Source organism: Scophthalmus maximus, chromosome 11, assembly GCF_022379125.1.
Source record: "Scophthalmus maximus strain ysfricsl-2021 chromosome 11, ASM2237912v1, whole genome shotgun sequence".
Taxonomy (NCBI): Eukaryota; Metazoa; Chordata; class Actinopteri; order Pleuronectiformes; family Scophthalmidae; genus Scophthalmus; species Scophthalmus maximus.
The window spans coordinates 25,070,517-25,086,971 of record NC_061525.1 but is presented as its reverse complement, the minus strand read 5'-3'; the positions used below and the strand labels follow the sequence as shown (position 1 = coordinate 25,086,971).

At 44.6% G+C, this 16,455-nt stretch overlaps 1 protein-coding gene across 4 annotated transcripts; it reads right to left on the bottom strand.

Moving 5' to 3' along the window:
* Window positions 1–9,294: 9,294 nt before the first annotated feature.
* pgm2l1 (phosphoglucomutase 2-like 1) lies at window positions 9,295–15,800 on the bottom strand. 4 transcript variants are annotated; one of them, XM_035621896.2, is made up of 13 exons: window positions 15,561–15,800; window positions 14,772–14,939; window positions 13,508–13,614; window positions 13,212–13,296; window positions 13,048–13,131; window positions 12,745–12,941; window positions 12,122–12,311; window positions 11,948–12,045; window positions 11,674–11,854; window positions 11,361–11,584; window positions 10,186–10,324; window positions 9,932–10,065; window positions 9,295–9,798 (listed from the first exon to the last, which is right to left on the bottom strand). In XM_035621896.2, the coding sequence occupies exons 1-13, from the start codon at window positions 15,765–15,767 to the stop codon at window positions 9,678–9,680; spliced, it is 1,935 nt and encodes a 644-aa protein (XP_035477789.1). In that variant the 5' UTR covers window positions 15,768–15,800; the 3' UTR covers window positions 9,295–9,677. The 4 variants fall into 4 exon arrangements, with proteins under 4 accessions (XP_035477789.1, XP_035477787.1, XP_035477788.1 ...); XM_035621894.2 differs by having other exon boundaries at window positions 10,135–10,324; window positions 15,561–15,798; XM_035621895.2 differs by having other exon boundaries at window positions 9,295–9,780; window positions 10,135–10,324; window positions 15,561–15,796.
* Window positions 15,801–16,455: the final 655 nt, after the last annotated feature.

The window sequence follows — 16,455 nt, the reverse complement described above, 5'->3', positions numbered from 1 at the left end:
TATTATTATTATTATTATTATTATTACTAATAACACTATTATTGTTATTGTTGTTGTGAGCAGAGAACTTAAAGTTAAAGATCTGACATTTGAATAAAAGTTTATTTATGTGAAGATAATAATAATAAATTATGTTTGAAACTTTATAATAAAGAAGAAGAAAAATAAATGAACAAACTTCTTCATCCTCCTATTATTTTATGAAACATATTTCAATTGACTCTGTTTAAAACAACATCAGTTTGATTCATTAATGATTAAAATGATCAAACAAATTCACGTATATAATAAAATATATAATTACACAAACTGTTATTTTAGTTTCACATTAAGTTTGAAATAAAATAAACAAGAGTCACTTTGTTCAGCTCATTTTCATAAACATTCAAATGTTGATTATAAATATTTTTCAATCACAAACTGTAATAAAATAAACCTTTGACTTTCAATAACTTCTTTATCACCTGGAAATTTTTAAAACTATTAAATAAAGTAAATTTGTAATTTCATTTAGCTGATGATTTTGTCAGAGCAAAAGGGGTTAATAAAAGGAAAAGTAAAGTGAATAAATAAAATGATAATGTTACAGGATTAGTGTGAGAACTGTTTGTTGTCTGCAGAGAAACATTAGAATCCATCTTCTGACTAAATGACGACGGTTGAAAAGTTGTGAAACTAAAGATAATAATTCATAAAGAGAATCGTCAGGTCACGATGACGTCGATAAATAAAGTTTCAGAGAATCTGAATCTTCATCAGCTCATGAATCAAACTCACAAACATTTACAATCTAACCCTAGTGATCAATGAAATGATTGATTGATAAAGGTGAAGTCTTCCAACATCTTATTTCTTCAAAACTTAAAGTCAAAGAGACTACGAGTCCCAGAATGCTTTGCTGTAAGGACGCTCCACCTGGTGGCAGGATGAAGTCAGATGTTTCCAGAACTCGTTGGATAAATTCAGACATTTTAATCATATTACTTTTTCCACCCAACTCATTTGACTTTAACTTTCACATGAGTCACAGGCTGAGGTCCAATAGTCACGCGTGCTCAGGAAGCTTCAGACTGAGTGAAGTGTTCCCTCAGCACCATGATGATGAAGTGTTCAGGAAAGGAGCTTCAATGCTTCCTTTCCTATCTCCTTCAGCAGAGGACACACTGGAGCTTCTGTGAGAGGAAGGAGAAACAGACCCACAATTCATTGGGGCAGAGATATTTAACGTGATGCGTCATGAATGAATGTAAACGATTCAATCTGAAGAAGAAGAAGAAGAAGAAGAAGAAGTAGTTCCTTCGTTGTTAAAAACATTACATACACAATCTTGTACCTTTGCCTTTTTTTATATACCTTTTTCAATTCTTTCTTCGCGCGGAAATAAAATGTTCTATGGTGAAGATTCATCTTGTATCCGATCATTCAGGATTAAAACTCTTCTGGAACCGGAGCCGTTCAAAAAGCTGTTGCGCTCTATGAAGAGCGAGATCCGTCTGTATCATTAGTTGTATGAGAGTGTAACTAAAGGAAAGGCGACTGTCTGTAGGTCAGGCGGATCTTTGGACACTGAAGAGCAGATACTCCAGTTAAGTGATGGCGAGCCGACCTACGTGTCCTTGAGAAGGACTGAACAGATGGTTTCCCTCTGAGGACATTTCTCCTCCACGTCAAAGTGCGGTAGGACAGACAACTACACAACTGACTGGACATTTTGTATTTGCTGACACTGATAATATCTGACGGGTATTTGTTTGTGTTCAGTATATGTTCAAGCGAGTTCATCTGCGTGTGGAGTCTCATTGCTTGGTCGTCCTGATGGTTCTGATACTGGTCCACTCTCTGTCTACCTCTCATGTCGTCTGAACCTGCGGCTACAGCAGAAAAGATCAAATCCTGCCGAAGGTAGGAGCTCAACGAGAATCGAACCCCTGGCCTCCCGCATACCCTGCGGGAGGGTCTTAAGGTTGTTCCTGTGTTCCATCGGGAGGTTTAAGGTTTATCACACTGTGACATCAAGATAAATCTGTTTTCAGTTCAATCATCACCTGTGTGTTACAGGTAGTGTTCGTCTGGTCAGTTTGATCTGTGGCAGTCAGAACGTCTGGGCCACAGTCTGGATGTGACTCTGGTTCGTCCTCTACCTGCTGCACCGTCTGTGTCTCCAGCCCAGAATCCTGAGGATAAACAGAAGAAACATGAAAAGCTTTCTGACGACGGTCGGATCATCCGCGTCTCTTATCGTGGTGCTGATGAAACACTTGTCACTTCAGGAGAAGTTTTCACGCCTGTTCGTGTTTTTGTTTGTTTCCTAAAAACGACAGAACTGATTCTCATGAGACTCGGAGGACGGATTCCACAAATAAAATCAGAGTAACAAGATTAAATTAGATGAAGCCTAAAAGTATACGAATATTAAAAAAGGCTCAAATATGAATAAAGGGACACATTCAAAAAGAAGCCAGATTAAAAAGGTGGGTCAACAGTGTGCTGCCCTCTGGTGGTCAGGAGGAGGCTCCACAGACGAGGGCCATCAGAGGAACAAGAGGCCTTCAACTTCATGAACAATGAAGAGCTGAGCTTCTATTGGCTCACGAGACAAAAGCACATGTGAGAGACAAGAAGGACCGAGACCATCAAGAGCTTCAAGAACCAGGAGAAGGATTCAAATGGCTTCTGAAGGCGACAGGGAGCCGGAGCAGACATTTTAACATGCAGATTCAACAGCACACACACCATCATCATCATGATTATTATTAATAAAGCAGAGAGAAGAGAGAGAGAGAGGACAGTTGTACAACCGCCACTTCAGTCTCTACCAGACTGATAATACTACTACTACTAATAATAATAATAATAATGATAATGATAATAACAATAATAGTAATAATAATAACAATAATAATGAGGGGTTTGGGTCCTGCAGCTCTGGGGTCAGAGATACACTAAACGAGCTAGAAAACACAAACGGGGTTAGTGACATGTACTGTAAACATATCAGGGCAGAGAGAGAGAGAGAGAGAGAGAGAGAGAGAGAGAGATTCTTTTAATTTTTGAAAACAACTTTTATTAAACAATTCACCAGAAACATCAGTGTCGTTTTACAAATGCACTAAAAATAAAAAAACAAAAATAAATCAAAGAATGCTTTAAATAAAAACAAGTCATAAAACACAGAGTGAAAGATGAGATCAATGTCCCGAAATCGGGGGTTCCAGTCCCATGAAGATGGTCCTGCAGCATCTCCCCCTCCTCACTGTCCAGTCTGTTGGTCCACTCGTTCAGAATGGTCCTGGTGTGACGGGCCGACCTCAGGCCAAGTCAGTCTCTCGGTGAGTCCGGGTCTGCTGCCATCGTGGAGATCCAGCCGGGCCCCCCACACCAGAGGCTCCTCCAGGAGCCAGAACAGAGACGCTGCAGGTCCTAGTCTGGTCCATTTAAAAAGTGTCCACGCTTTAAAAAGTCCTTGATAAAAGTGAGGCAGTTTACACAAAGGGATTAAACCACAGTCCACTAAAAACAATGAAGGATCGAGACCCAGACCTGCTACCCCCCTTAGAATGGTGCTGGCCAATGGCCTCCATGCGACATCATCTTTCCAAAGACGTGAGGAGAGACACAGTAAAAAGATACAGAAGTTGAGATCGACAGCAGACGGACCGTCTCACGTGTCCTCGTCCTCCTCAACATTTAAAAGCTCAAGTTTGATCCTCTGAACCAGATTCTTCAATCTGTAGAACTCCTGCTCTGTGAAGCCTCCTTCACCCCTGAGATTCCTCTGAGTCTCATTGAGACTAATTACACTTGTTTGTCCCCAGAATGGTTCAAACTTTACATTCTCGTGGTTCTTTTTTTCTGAAGGAAGTTTCTTATCTGTTGGACCTCGTACATTCCTTCCTGCACCGACCCAACAGTGACCTGTGAGTCAGTAAGAGGCTGACTGACTGTACAACAGAGTCCTCCTCTTCCTCTTCCTCTTCCTCCTCCATCTCCTCCTCCTCCTCCTCCATCTCCGTCTCCTCGTCTTCCTCCTCCACCCTTTCCTCCTCCTCCTCCTCCTCCATCTCCGTCTCCGTTTCTTGTTTTTTTCTTTTCATTTCCTTGCAGTCAGTTTGAGAACTTTTTCATTTTCGCCCAACACAACCTCTTTATTTCTCACTGTGTCCAATGCTGTGACTGCAGGGACGACAGTTGGCTCATCTTCAGCTGGTTTGTCACTTTCATTAGGTTCTGTCCTACAGTGTGACTGGGAGGCCTGTCTACTGACACGTCCTCAGCCTCCTGTTCAGTCCGAGGCTGAGTCTCCTCATCCTCAGACTGAACCACACGTTGACTTTTATCCTTTTCTGACGGCGTCTGTCGTTCAGTCTGACCTGGTGGATCTTTCCCCTTGTCAGGTTCTCTTCACAGTAGAGCTGGAGGCCAAGGTTATACCATCCAGGGTAACTACATGATCAGATAATGTTTCTCTGAGGTGTTTAGGGCCGAGTACAATGACCCCAGTTTTTTCTGAATTTAGAAGTAATACATTATAAGTCATCCAGACCTTTATGTCTTTAAGACATTCCTGAAGTTTGTCTACCTGATTAGTTTCATCTGGCTTTATAGATAAATACAGCTGTCATGATCCCTTGTTGTTGTAAGTCCTTTTCCTTGTGTTGCTGCACTTCCTTTCCCGTGTCTTGTTTCTGGTGTCTTTGTTTTTCCTGTGTCTCCTGCCCCTGTGATTGTCTGCAACTGTTCTTAATGTGTCTCACCTGTGTTCAATTAGCCCCTCCCACCTTGTGTCTATTTAGTCTCTGTGCCTCCCTTTGTCTTTGTTGGTTCATCTGTGATTTTGACCCCCTGTCTGTACCTGTTAATCTCCCGATCTGTTCCTGTGATTTTCCCCCTGGCTCCAGTGTTTTAGTTCTGACTACCTTTTGCTAAATGTTGTGAACACTAAGTTGGTTGTCGTTTTATTATTAAATATTCTCTTCACCACCTCTGCATTTGGGTCCAGTTCCTGCCTAACCCTGACAGTACGTACCAACCAAAAGATGGACCCAGTAGAGAGTGGCATTCCGGTCGAGGAGTTTTTTGAGGCGGCACGACAAGTCCAGGGACTTTTTGACCATCTGCAGCTAGCCCAAAGCATTGAGACTTCTGTGGCTGGTAGCCTCCAGTCAACCACCACGTCGGCTAGCATCGAGGTTCCTGGTCTGCAGCTGGTCTCCACGTTGACAGGCGTGCGGCTTGCTTGCCTCCAGCCGTCCTCCACGTCGGCTAGCCTCGGGCCTGCTAACCTCCTGCCATCCCCTGTTCCTGCGTCGGAGGTCCCTGCCGACACCTGCTCCACATCGCCAGTCGGAGGGCCAGTCAAAACGTTCCCGTCGGTGTTCCGGCCGACGCCTGCTCTTCGTCACCAGTTGGAGGGCCGATCGACACATTCCTCGTAGGTGGTCCGGCCAAACCCTCTAAGTTGCCAGTCGGTGGGCCAATCGACGTGTCCCTCGTGGGTGTTCCCCCAGAACTTCTACGCCTGCCTGCCCTGCCTCCAGGCCATCCCCCAGAGCTGCTGCGCCTGCTGAGCCCCCTCAACCCCTCCACCCACCCGGTTCCGTGCAGACTCTCTTTATTTGGGCCGTCTGGAATTCGGCCCTTAAGATGGGGGTACTGTCATGATCCCTTGTTGTTTCCTGTTTTATTTTGAAGTCCTTTTCCGTGTGTTGCTGCACTTCCTTTACCGTGTCTTGTTTCTGGTGTCTTTGTTTTTCCTGTGTCTCCTGACCTGTGATTGTCTGCACCTGTTCCTAATGTGTCTCATCTGTGTTCAATTAGCCCCGCCCACCTTGTCTATTTAGTCTCTGTGCTTCCCTTTGTCTTTGTTGGTTCATCTGTGATTTCCCTCCTCTCCCTCCTCTCCTGGTCTGTTCCTGTGATTTTCCCCCTGGCTCCAGTGTTTAAGTTCTGACTACCTTTTGCTACATGTTGTGGACACTAAGTTGGTTTTCGTTTCATTATTAAATATTCTCTTCACCACCTCTGCATTTGGGTCCAGTTCCTGCCTAACCCTGACAACAGCTGGGTATCATCAGCGTAGCAATGGAAATTTACGGTGTTTTCTTATATTGCCTGAAGGAAACATATATATATATAAGTGATAAATCACTTTAGAGTTTTAACAGATTTTGCATTAATGGAATCACTATAACTATACACAATTTCAAGTCATGCTCTTAAACCAAGTAAGTATATATATATATGTGAAAAGTATCAGTCCCAGCACAGAACCTTGTGGTACTCCATGTCTCACTTTTGTGAATGGAAGATTTGTTGTTAACGTTAACAAACTGAAATCTCTCATAAGTAGGACTTAAACCATTCTAGTGCTGTTCCTTTAATCCCAATGTGTTCTAGTCTCTGTAACAGAATTTTGTGATCGATGGTATCAAATGCAGCACACAGATCTAATAGGACGTGAATAGAAACATTTCCACTGTCTGAGGCCATGAGACGGTCATTGGTAACCTTCAGTAGTGCTGTTTCTATACTACGATGTTTCTAAACCCCTGAAATCTTCAAGCAGACTATTCCTGTGTAAATAGTCACATAACTGGTTAGCAACAGTTTTTTCAAGGATCATAAAGGGGAGGTTTGATATGGGTCTATAGTTAGCTAAGATATCTGGGTCCAGAGTCGGTTTTTTGAGCAGAGGTTTAACTACTGCCACCTTAAAGGCCTTTGGTACATAGCCTGTTAATAGAGATAAATTGATCTGATCTAATATGGAATTATTAATTAAAGGTAATACATCCTTTAATAGCCTTGATGGAATAGGATCTAAAAGACAGGTTGATGACTTGGATGAAGTGACAAGTGAAGTCAGCTCAGCCAGATCTATAGGGGAGAAGCATTCTAAATATAAATTAGGCGATACTATTGGTTCAGAAGCTACTGTACTGGACAGTGTGTCTGTGCTATCAGTTTCTCTGATGGTAATAATCTAATTAGTAAAGAAGCTCATGAAATCATTGCTACTTAGAGTTGGAGGACTCGACTGTTCAGTAGAGCTTTTACTCTCTGTCAGCCTGGCTACAGTGCTGAAGAGGAACCTGGGGTTGTTTTTATTTTCCTCTATTAGTGAAGAATAATAATTGGTTCTGGCATTTCGGAGGGCTTTCTTATATGTAATTAAACTATTTTTCCAGTCTAGGTGAGAATCATCTAGACTATTGGAACGCCACTTCCTTTCTAACCTACGTGACGTCTGTTTTAAAGCGCGTGTCTGTGCATTAAACCATGGAGCTATCCTCCTCTGTTTGACTGTCTTCTTTTTCAGAGGGGCGACAGTGTCAAGTGTGGAACGTAGTGAGGCTGCTGCACTATCAACAACATCATCAATTTGTATGGGAGTAAAGTTTTGATAACGATCCTGCACTGTATCGACACATGGCAGTAGAGTAAATAACGAAGGAACTGTTTCTTTGAATTTACTAACAGAGTTTTCTGATAGACACCTGCTGTAATAGAACTTTTCTCCAAATTCAGTAAAGTTAATAATGGAGAATTCAAATGTAACTAAGTAGTGATCGGACAGAGGGTTTTGAGGAAATACTATAAGATTGTCAATGTCTATGCCATAGGTCAGAACGAGGTCGAGGGTGTGATTAAAACAGTGAGTGGGTTTGTTTACATGTTGAGTAAAACCAATTGAGTCTATGAGCGAATTAAAGGCAGAACTAAGACTGTCGTTGGCAACATCCACATGAACGTTGAAGTCACCCACTATAATAACTATCTGTGCTAAGCACCAACTCAGATAAAAAGTCTGAAAATTCAGATAAAGATTCAGAGTAAGGGCCTGGTGGTCGATAAACAACGACTACAATAACTGGTTATTGACATTTCCAGCTTGGGTGAAGGAGGCTAAGAGTTAGGCTTTCAAATGAGTTAAAACAATGTTTAGGTCGAGGGTTAAGCAATAAGTCTGATTGGTAGATTGCTGCTACTCCTCCTCCTCGGCCTGTGGTCCGAGGAATATGAGTATTATTATAAGAGGGAGGTGTTTGTATATGTATATAAATACACGTGTATGTGTATAGAAATATACATGTGTATAGAAATATACACATGTATATGTATGTATACATACGTATATTTATATATGCATGTGTATGTATATATATATACACATGCATATAAATGTGTATGTATATCGGCAGGTGGCGCTGTGAGGTCAGGTGTCACTGGTCAGATCGTGTTTCTACCTGTTGGAATCAGAGAAGTGACTGAAGCTGTCACGTGAATGTAATCGAGGACAAGTTTGATTCTCTGAGTGAGAGAGATCTGGTGATGGATTATTGATTATTTAATATTGATTGATTGGATGTGAAGAGACCGAGGTCTGAGATCTGCTGTTTCACGTCTGATCCTGAATCAGCTGCTCTCAGAATAATGTCGTCATCAAACAGACAGAATGTCCGTCTCCATAGAAACGATCTGTCTCAGTACATTTAGGACAAAGGTCCAAACTTTTAACCACACTCAACATGCTGAGAGTCATGACAGACGGGTGCAGTTGAATTGTCAATTTGATTAGGAAGTTTCCTAAATCCTGAAGTCACCCTGAATTGTTTCCTCAGCACCATGAAAATGTTCAGATTCTCTAAGTGTTTAGGAAAGGAGCTTCAATGCTGCCTTTCATATCTCCTTTAGCAGAGGACACACTGGAGCGTCCTATGTGAGAGGAAAGGAGATAAAGATCCACAATTCATTGTGGCAGCGATATTTAACGTGACGCGCCACAAATGAACGTAAACGATTCAATCTGAAGTAGAAGAAGAAGAAGACGTAGAAAAAGAAGAGTGTGAATATGACCCAGATGTAAGTTACTGTTACATATGAATCATAACATCTGATGTCACACGTCATCCTTTTACCTTTAAAACCTTTTACTTTTAGTTTCTAGATTATTGTTTTTTCTACTGAACCTCTGTGATGAATGCATATGTTTCACTGTTGATTCATGTTTAATATGAATCAACCCTATAAGAACTCATTCATCTTCAGAAATGCGTAGTTTCACCACAAAGTCACATGACGACGTAGTTTAGTGTCAGTGGAGTTGGATGAATCCTCCTTTAAACTTTGACCTCATGACCTTTAAAACTGAGGTCAAGGACAACTGGTGAGGAAAGACTTTCTGGATCCCGCCTCTGTCCTGAAATAAAACACAACAAAAACTTTTTACAAAAGCTGTAAAAAAAATATTTTTGGGCCACATGATGAAAAAATTATTGAAAAGAAAAATAGTTGTTTCTTATTAAGATGAACTTTTTAAGTTTTAATCATCGAAACGTACAACATCATCTTGTTTCAGAAAATGTTTCAACATCTTACATGAACAACTTCTCATGTTCAAACAACCAAACTCACGCTACAACTGAAAACACTTGGTTTGTCGTTTTAACGAGAAAAAAAACTGAAACTGAAAATATTTTTTACAGTGGCACAAATTGTCTTTGGATTCTCTACCCATCATGCTCTCTGCCTCTTCAGGTTCGGTCTCTAACATCAAACGTCTTCAGTCTGACGTGAACTTGACTGACACCACAGAACGAAGCAGCTGCTGCTCTGATTCTTATAAACACAACAGGATGTGACATCACAGGAAGGACCAGGTGTGCAGAGGGGCGGTGCTAGATGAAGCGACGGATCAGGTTATTTCTCTCTGGCTCCAGGAAGTCATTGAGTAAAGCGGCCGTCACTGTCGAGAGCTCCTCCTCCAGACTGGACACATCACTGCAACAGACACGCCCACTGATCAGACATTGATCAATTATCAGTTATTGTTGATCATTAAATATTAAAAGAATCAGGTCCTGAATACGCATCTGTGACATATTTTCTCCTGATGAAACAGTTTGAGGTTGTGATGTCACAGTCAGCTGACCTTTTCCCAGGCGCCGCGCAGAACTCAGTGTAATATTTGATCTTGGGTTCGGTGCCGCTGGTTCTCAGCGTGGCCACCACGCCATTCTGCAGCGTGAAGGTGATCATGTGACCGCTGCTGGACACGGGAAGAACCTACACAGGAAACACAAGATTCACATGATGTCACACAAACCCACTCTCAGCGGGGAGACTTGGTCTTACAGATCTGAGGTCAGCCCGACTGCTGTCGTATCCTGTGGTAACGTCTCTGACGTGGACGATCCGGACGCCACCGCACGACTTTGGGTAAGATCCCTCGCCGTCAAAGTTTCTGATCCGGCTGAAGATCTTCTGGATGGTGGACGGGTCATTACAGACGACGTAGGAGGTTCTGGACACATGATGACCATACCTGGAGAAGCCGCGAAATAAGAGACGACCGTCAATATAAGAGAGAAAAAGTTTTCCGTGCTGATGAAAACTGGAGCAGAGAAAGATCTCGAGGTTTCCTCGAATGATGACGCCCAACTGTTAATGACGTTAACCAATGAACAACCTCAAAACTCCGCCCCACGTGGAAGAAGCTGGGTAATGATCGAACGGCAACAACAGTCGTCTTCAGACTGAACAGCTTGTAAACATCGCTTGCCGACGCATTCAGAGACAAGCTATCGGGTATCGCTGCAATTTCAGGGTTTTGTCCTCGTGGTTAGTGCGTCTGTCTCACGTAGCAGGGGTTGCGGGTTTGTGGCCAGAGCACTAAAATCATCAACAGCTAAGAGAGAACCAAGCCCTCTCCAAAATGACTGACTGCTCCTTTAAATAAAACTAGACTGACTCATCGGAGCTCACACATCTGTCAATGTCCCAATGTCACTAGTTAAAGCCCCAGTGTGTAATTTTCTGGCGGCACCTGGTGGTAAAGTTGCAAACTGCAACCAACTGAGCACCCAACAGGGGACACTTTATGGTGGCGCACCCTTGATTCCATTTCCTGTATCCGGCAGCGTCTGAAAATTCAACGTGAACGCGACGTATTCTGGACCGTTTAATTCAACAACCGTATTCAACACGAAATAGAAATATGGAGACTCACACGGAGGTCGGTCCACCTCATGGAACTATATTTAACTCTTATATGAACAGAGTTATGAACAATATGTTCAACTTCTGTGAATAAATTCTTCAAAAATATTACACACTGTAGCTTTAAAGATTGAGATTAAAGACTCCTGGTTCCACCCATTTTTCCAGATCCACGCCCAGCTAACAGAACCTTCTCTCTCATCTGAACCAAGCAGACAAATGTAAATAGCATCAGTTCAAATCTTCATAATGCTAAAGTCAATAAATCCGGATGTAAAATTATTTTGACAATAACTCATCAGTATTTTAATCACAGTGCTACGTACGACCCGAGGTATGAATCTGTGTATTAACCAACGTACGTCTGGTAGATGTTGTGGAGCTGCTGGTTCAGACTCAGGCTCTTGTTGTGGAGGTAAGCCGCCATTTCCGCAACGACCGCCGCAGAGCTCACACCGTCTTTCTCAGGGACCATACTGCCGCACAGGAAACCGATTGACTCCTCGAAGGCAAATATGACTGTGTTTCCTGTTTTGGAAAGTTCGTGCATCCTGTTCCCGATCCATTTAAACCCTGGAAGAGTTTCCTGTTCATCACAGAGACACAGATCATCATCCTCCTCATTGTACCAGTCTGATCACAGTCTTCACCATGCTAAGTGAAGAGATGTCTCACCTCGAAGTGGAACCCCTCGACATGAGCGAAGGCCTGCAGGATCTTGGACGACACCGTGGTGGCCAACATGTAGATGCTCTTAGTGTCTGCTGGGTCTGGATGGCGCTCCTTCCAATTAAAGAACATCCACCATCCCAGCAGAGCTGCTAGCTCGTTTCCTGTGAACACCTTCCAACCACACCTGGAACACAGACCAGCACAGGTAAACCACACCTGCAGGTTTGACCTCTGAGGTCTCTGGACTGAAATGCCTCTGAGCAAACATCACAGTTACCCATCAGATTTCTCTGCTACAGCCAAACGGTCAGCATCGGGATCTGTTGCCAGAACGATCCGAGCGTTTTCTCTCTCTGCCAGGAGAAGAGAAAGCTCCTACAGCACAGAAGGAAGTGGCGGATTATTAAAACATTTTTTAAAAATCACAGCAACACTGGGATCTGTTTCTCACCAGAACAGACTCTCCCTCCTCTGGGTTTGGACAGCGGACGGAGGGGAAGTTGGGATCGGGGTCTTTCTGCTCAGGGACGGGAATCGGTGGAGCGAGGCCGAAGATTTGGAAGGCCTGCTGGACAAAGACGTGTCCGACGCCATGGAAGGACGAGTGGACGAACTTCAACGGACAGCTGCTGTTAAGATCCCTGAGAAACACAAAGAAAATATAGTTTGTGGCAAAAGGTCAGTCATTCCACCACTGAGACCAGAACATAGAAGACACGGCATGGTAGCCACGGTGTGAAGGAGCAGCTCCCACCAGATTCCAGCACCTGCTGCAGATGTCTGGGTATGAACTCCAGAGGGCTCGGGTACCGAGAGACAGACTTCAGAGGTCTGCGGGACTACCTGCAGAGGTCTGGGGGACTACCTGCAGAGGTCTGGGGGACTACCTGCAGAGGTCTGGGGGACTACCTGCAGTGGTCTGGGGGACCCCCTGCAGAGGTCAGGGGGACTACCTGCAGAGTTCTGGGGGACTACCTGCAGAGGTCAGGGGGACTATCTGCAGAGGTCTGGGGGACTACCTGCAGACATCTGGGGTCTGGCTGACGACCTGCAGAGGTGAACTCGTCCTCTTACCTATGGAAGCAGAGGGAGGCGAGTTCGTCCATGTAGCAGCTGTTGATCTTGGTCAGGGGGTCAGTTCTCAGGGAGCACCTCTCCACCAGCCCCTCATCCCAGCAGGAGGCGCTCCAGGGCTCCAGCTGCTCCTCGATGCTCCGCAGGATCTCCTTGTCATGCGGAGGGGTGATCTGAGCGCCGTTACACCAGTACACCTGCAGGGGGAGGCAAAATCACCGAGCACCAGGAGTGATTTAGAGACTTTCCACATTTTCATTTTCTACGTTGTGAGGAAGTTACTCCTGTAGTTGCGTCTCTGACCTTGTATCCGTTGTCTTCTTTAGGATTATGTGAAGCGGTGATCATCACTCCAGCCGCTGCTCCAAGCTTCCTCACAGCGTACGGCTGAAAAAGAAACGTACAGATGAAACACTGACCACACAGCTGACGACCTTCAGGTGTGAGACGGATGCTGGACAACTCACCACGAATGGCGTGGGGACAAATGTGGAGAAGAGATGAACGGGGACATCTCTGCTGAGCATCACGGCCGCTGTCAACTTTGCCAACCTGAAACAAATAAGACACAGTTATGTCACTGTGACCCCACCCACAAAATGTGTCCATGATCTTAACTTATATATAGATATATATATCTATATATAGAAAGGTATACTGTCTGGCACGTCTGTACGTCTGTGACTGACTCGTCTCTTCCTCAGATTCTCTCTCAAAGGATTCTGGTTCCTCACATATTTATGGTTCTTTTCCAGGAGCTGACCTCTGACTGCTGCAGCCGCTCTCCTCCTGCGCCCTGGTGTCAAACCCCACCACCACACCTCTGCTGCTGACATCAGCCATGAACCTGGACAGGTATGAAACCAGACCCTGAGCAGAGAGCGGAACGTCAGAGTCACCAAAACCAGCTGCACTGATCAGGACATTGACTGGTTTTATTGAGTTATTATGGTTCATTAACTGGTCTGAGGTGTAGTCTGGTTCATTAACTGGCCTGAGGTGTGGTCTGGTTCATTAACTGATCTGAGGTGTGGTCTGGTTCATTAACTGGTACGATGTGTGGTCTGGTTCATTAACTGGTCTGAGGTGTGGTCTGGTTCATTAACTGGTCTGAGGTGTGGTCTGGTTCATTAACTGGTCTGAGGTGTGGTCTGGTTCATTAACTGGTCTGATCTGTGGTCTGGTTCATTAACTGGTACGATGTGTGGTGTGGTTCATTAACTGGTCTGAGGTGTGGTCTGGTTTATTAACTGGTCTGAGGTGTGGTCTGGTTCATTAACTGGTCTGAGGTGTGGTCTGGTTCATTAACTGGTCTGAGGTGTGGTCTGGTTAATTAACTGGTCTGAGGTGTGGTCTGGTTTATTAACTGGTATGATGTGGTCTGGTTTATTAACTGGTATGATGTGGTCTGGTTCATTAACTGGTCTGAGGTGTGGTCTGGTTTATTAACTGGTACGATGTGGTCTGGTTCATTAACTGGTCTGAGGTGTGGTCTGGTTTATTAACTGGTACGATGTGGTCTGGTTCATTAACTGGTCTGAGGTGTGGTCTGGTTCATTAACTGGTCTGAGGTGTGGTCTGGTTCATTAACTGGTACGATGTGGTCTGGTTCATTAACTGGTCTGAGGTGTGGTCTGGTTCATTAACTGGTCCGATGTAGTCTGGTTCATTAACTGGTCTGAGGTGTGGTCTGGTTCATTAACTGGTCTGAGGTGTGGTCTGGTTCATTAACTGGTCTGAGGTGTAGTCTGGTTCATTAACTGGTCTGATGTGTGGTCTGGTTCATTAACTGGTCTGAGGTGTGGTCTGGTTCATTAACTGGTCTGAGGTGTAGTCTGGTTCATTAACTGGTCTGAGGTGTGGTCTGGTTCATTAACTGGTCTGAGGTGTAGTCTGGTTCATTAACTGGTCTGATGTGTGGTCTGGTTCATTAACTGGTACGATGTGGTCTGGTTCATTAACTGGTCCGATGTGGTCTGGTTCATTAACTGGTCTGAGGTGTGGTCTGGTTCATTAACTGGTCTGACCTGCGTGGACTGGATCACGGTGAGGTCGTTGATCCGGTTGAATCCGGCTCCCATCGGCGCTCGGAGTCCGGCAGTACCGAAGCTCATCCTGCTGCAGAGTCTCGACCTCAGATCTTCAAACTGACCCGACGCTACAAGAGACTCCACCTGGACCCGTGTCCAGTGGTTCTACAATACAGGAGAGGGGATCCATTAGAACCTGGTCCCTGAGACACACACACACACACACACACACACACACTCCATCTGTTGCTTCAGTCCCTCGGGGTTTGGACTCTGAACTATCAACACTAAAGTTGACATGTTTTGAGAAGTAGATATGATATGATATGATATGATATATGAATTACTGTATGATATGATATGATATATGATGATATCGACATGACTGTGAGCGTGAATGTTGGTGTGTGTCTGTGTGAAGCTTTTTCAGGACGTTGACATTTGCAGTGACCTTTACCGACACACGGCTGGGGGGAGGGGGGGGGGGCTTTAATGACGCATCAGCGCCACCATGTGGAAACTGATGTTAACCCGTGACCCATTATGTGGGTATTGATCAATGATTGGTGACATGCACACACACACACACGCACAGACACACACACACACAGACAGACAGACAGACGCACGCACGCACGCACGCACGCACACAGACAGACAGACAGACACACAGACAGACGCACGCACGCACGCACACAGACAGACAGACAGACAGACAGACAGACGCACGCACGCACACACACAGATGAGCATCTGTCTGATCGTTCCCCGGGTGCAGACACTCACCTGGTCCCAGGTCATCCACCGCTGCAGCGCCTCGTCCAGCAGCCCGGGGCCCTCTCCTCCGGGGCCCTCTCCTCCGGGGCCCTCTCCTACGGGCTCGTCTCCCATGCTGACAGGGAGCAGAGCAGCGGGGCATCGGACTGTGGCACCGACACGGTGGGACAGCGGGTTCACCTCGGCCGCTGAGCGCACACCACACACTGACGTCATCAACACCGACGTCAAGTCCCGACAGGAAACACACTCCACTTCCGCCCCGTCTCCAAAACAAAAGCCTCTCTTCAGATTAAAGGGATGTTGTATGAGTTACTTGCACAGTTAGTTTCCTCGTGGAGATGGAGATCAGCGATGTCATTTTACGGAGTAGAAGTTAAGTGGAGGAGAAGAGTAAGAAGTGTAAGTCTGAGTCCCACTGCAGCAGAGGGGACCAACGCAAAACATTTTTTCTAAAAAAATGTTCAATTGTATGCTGAAGGAAGTATTAGTATGAACAGCTGATTTGCCGAGTTGGCAGTGATACATGGCCAAAGTAGGCTTGAAAAAAAAGTGCAAACTTAGACGTCTGTCTGGCTGAAGCAGTAAAAATACATCCTCCAGCGTACAATTGAATTTTTAGGTAACGTTTTAAAATGTGGCGAAAAATGTTTTTCGGTGGTCCCTTCTGCTGCAGTGGGACTCAGACTCACTCTACTTCCATTTCTCCTCCAAGCTTTGTAAATGACATCGCTGATCACCATCCCCATAAAGTAACATGTTAACTATGCATAAGTAACTCATACAACCCCACTTCAAAATCACTGAACTGTCCCTTTAACACTAATACTTTTCACATAAATTGACTCATATTGTCTTTGAGCAACATCCACTGTCAGACCCATCATGCGTTTGTCATTTCAAA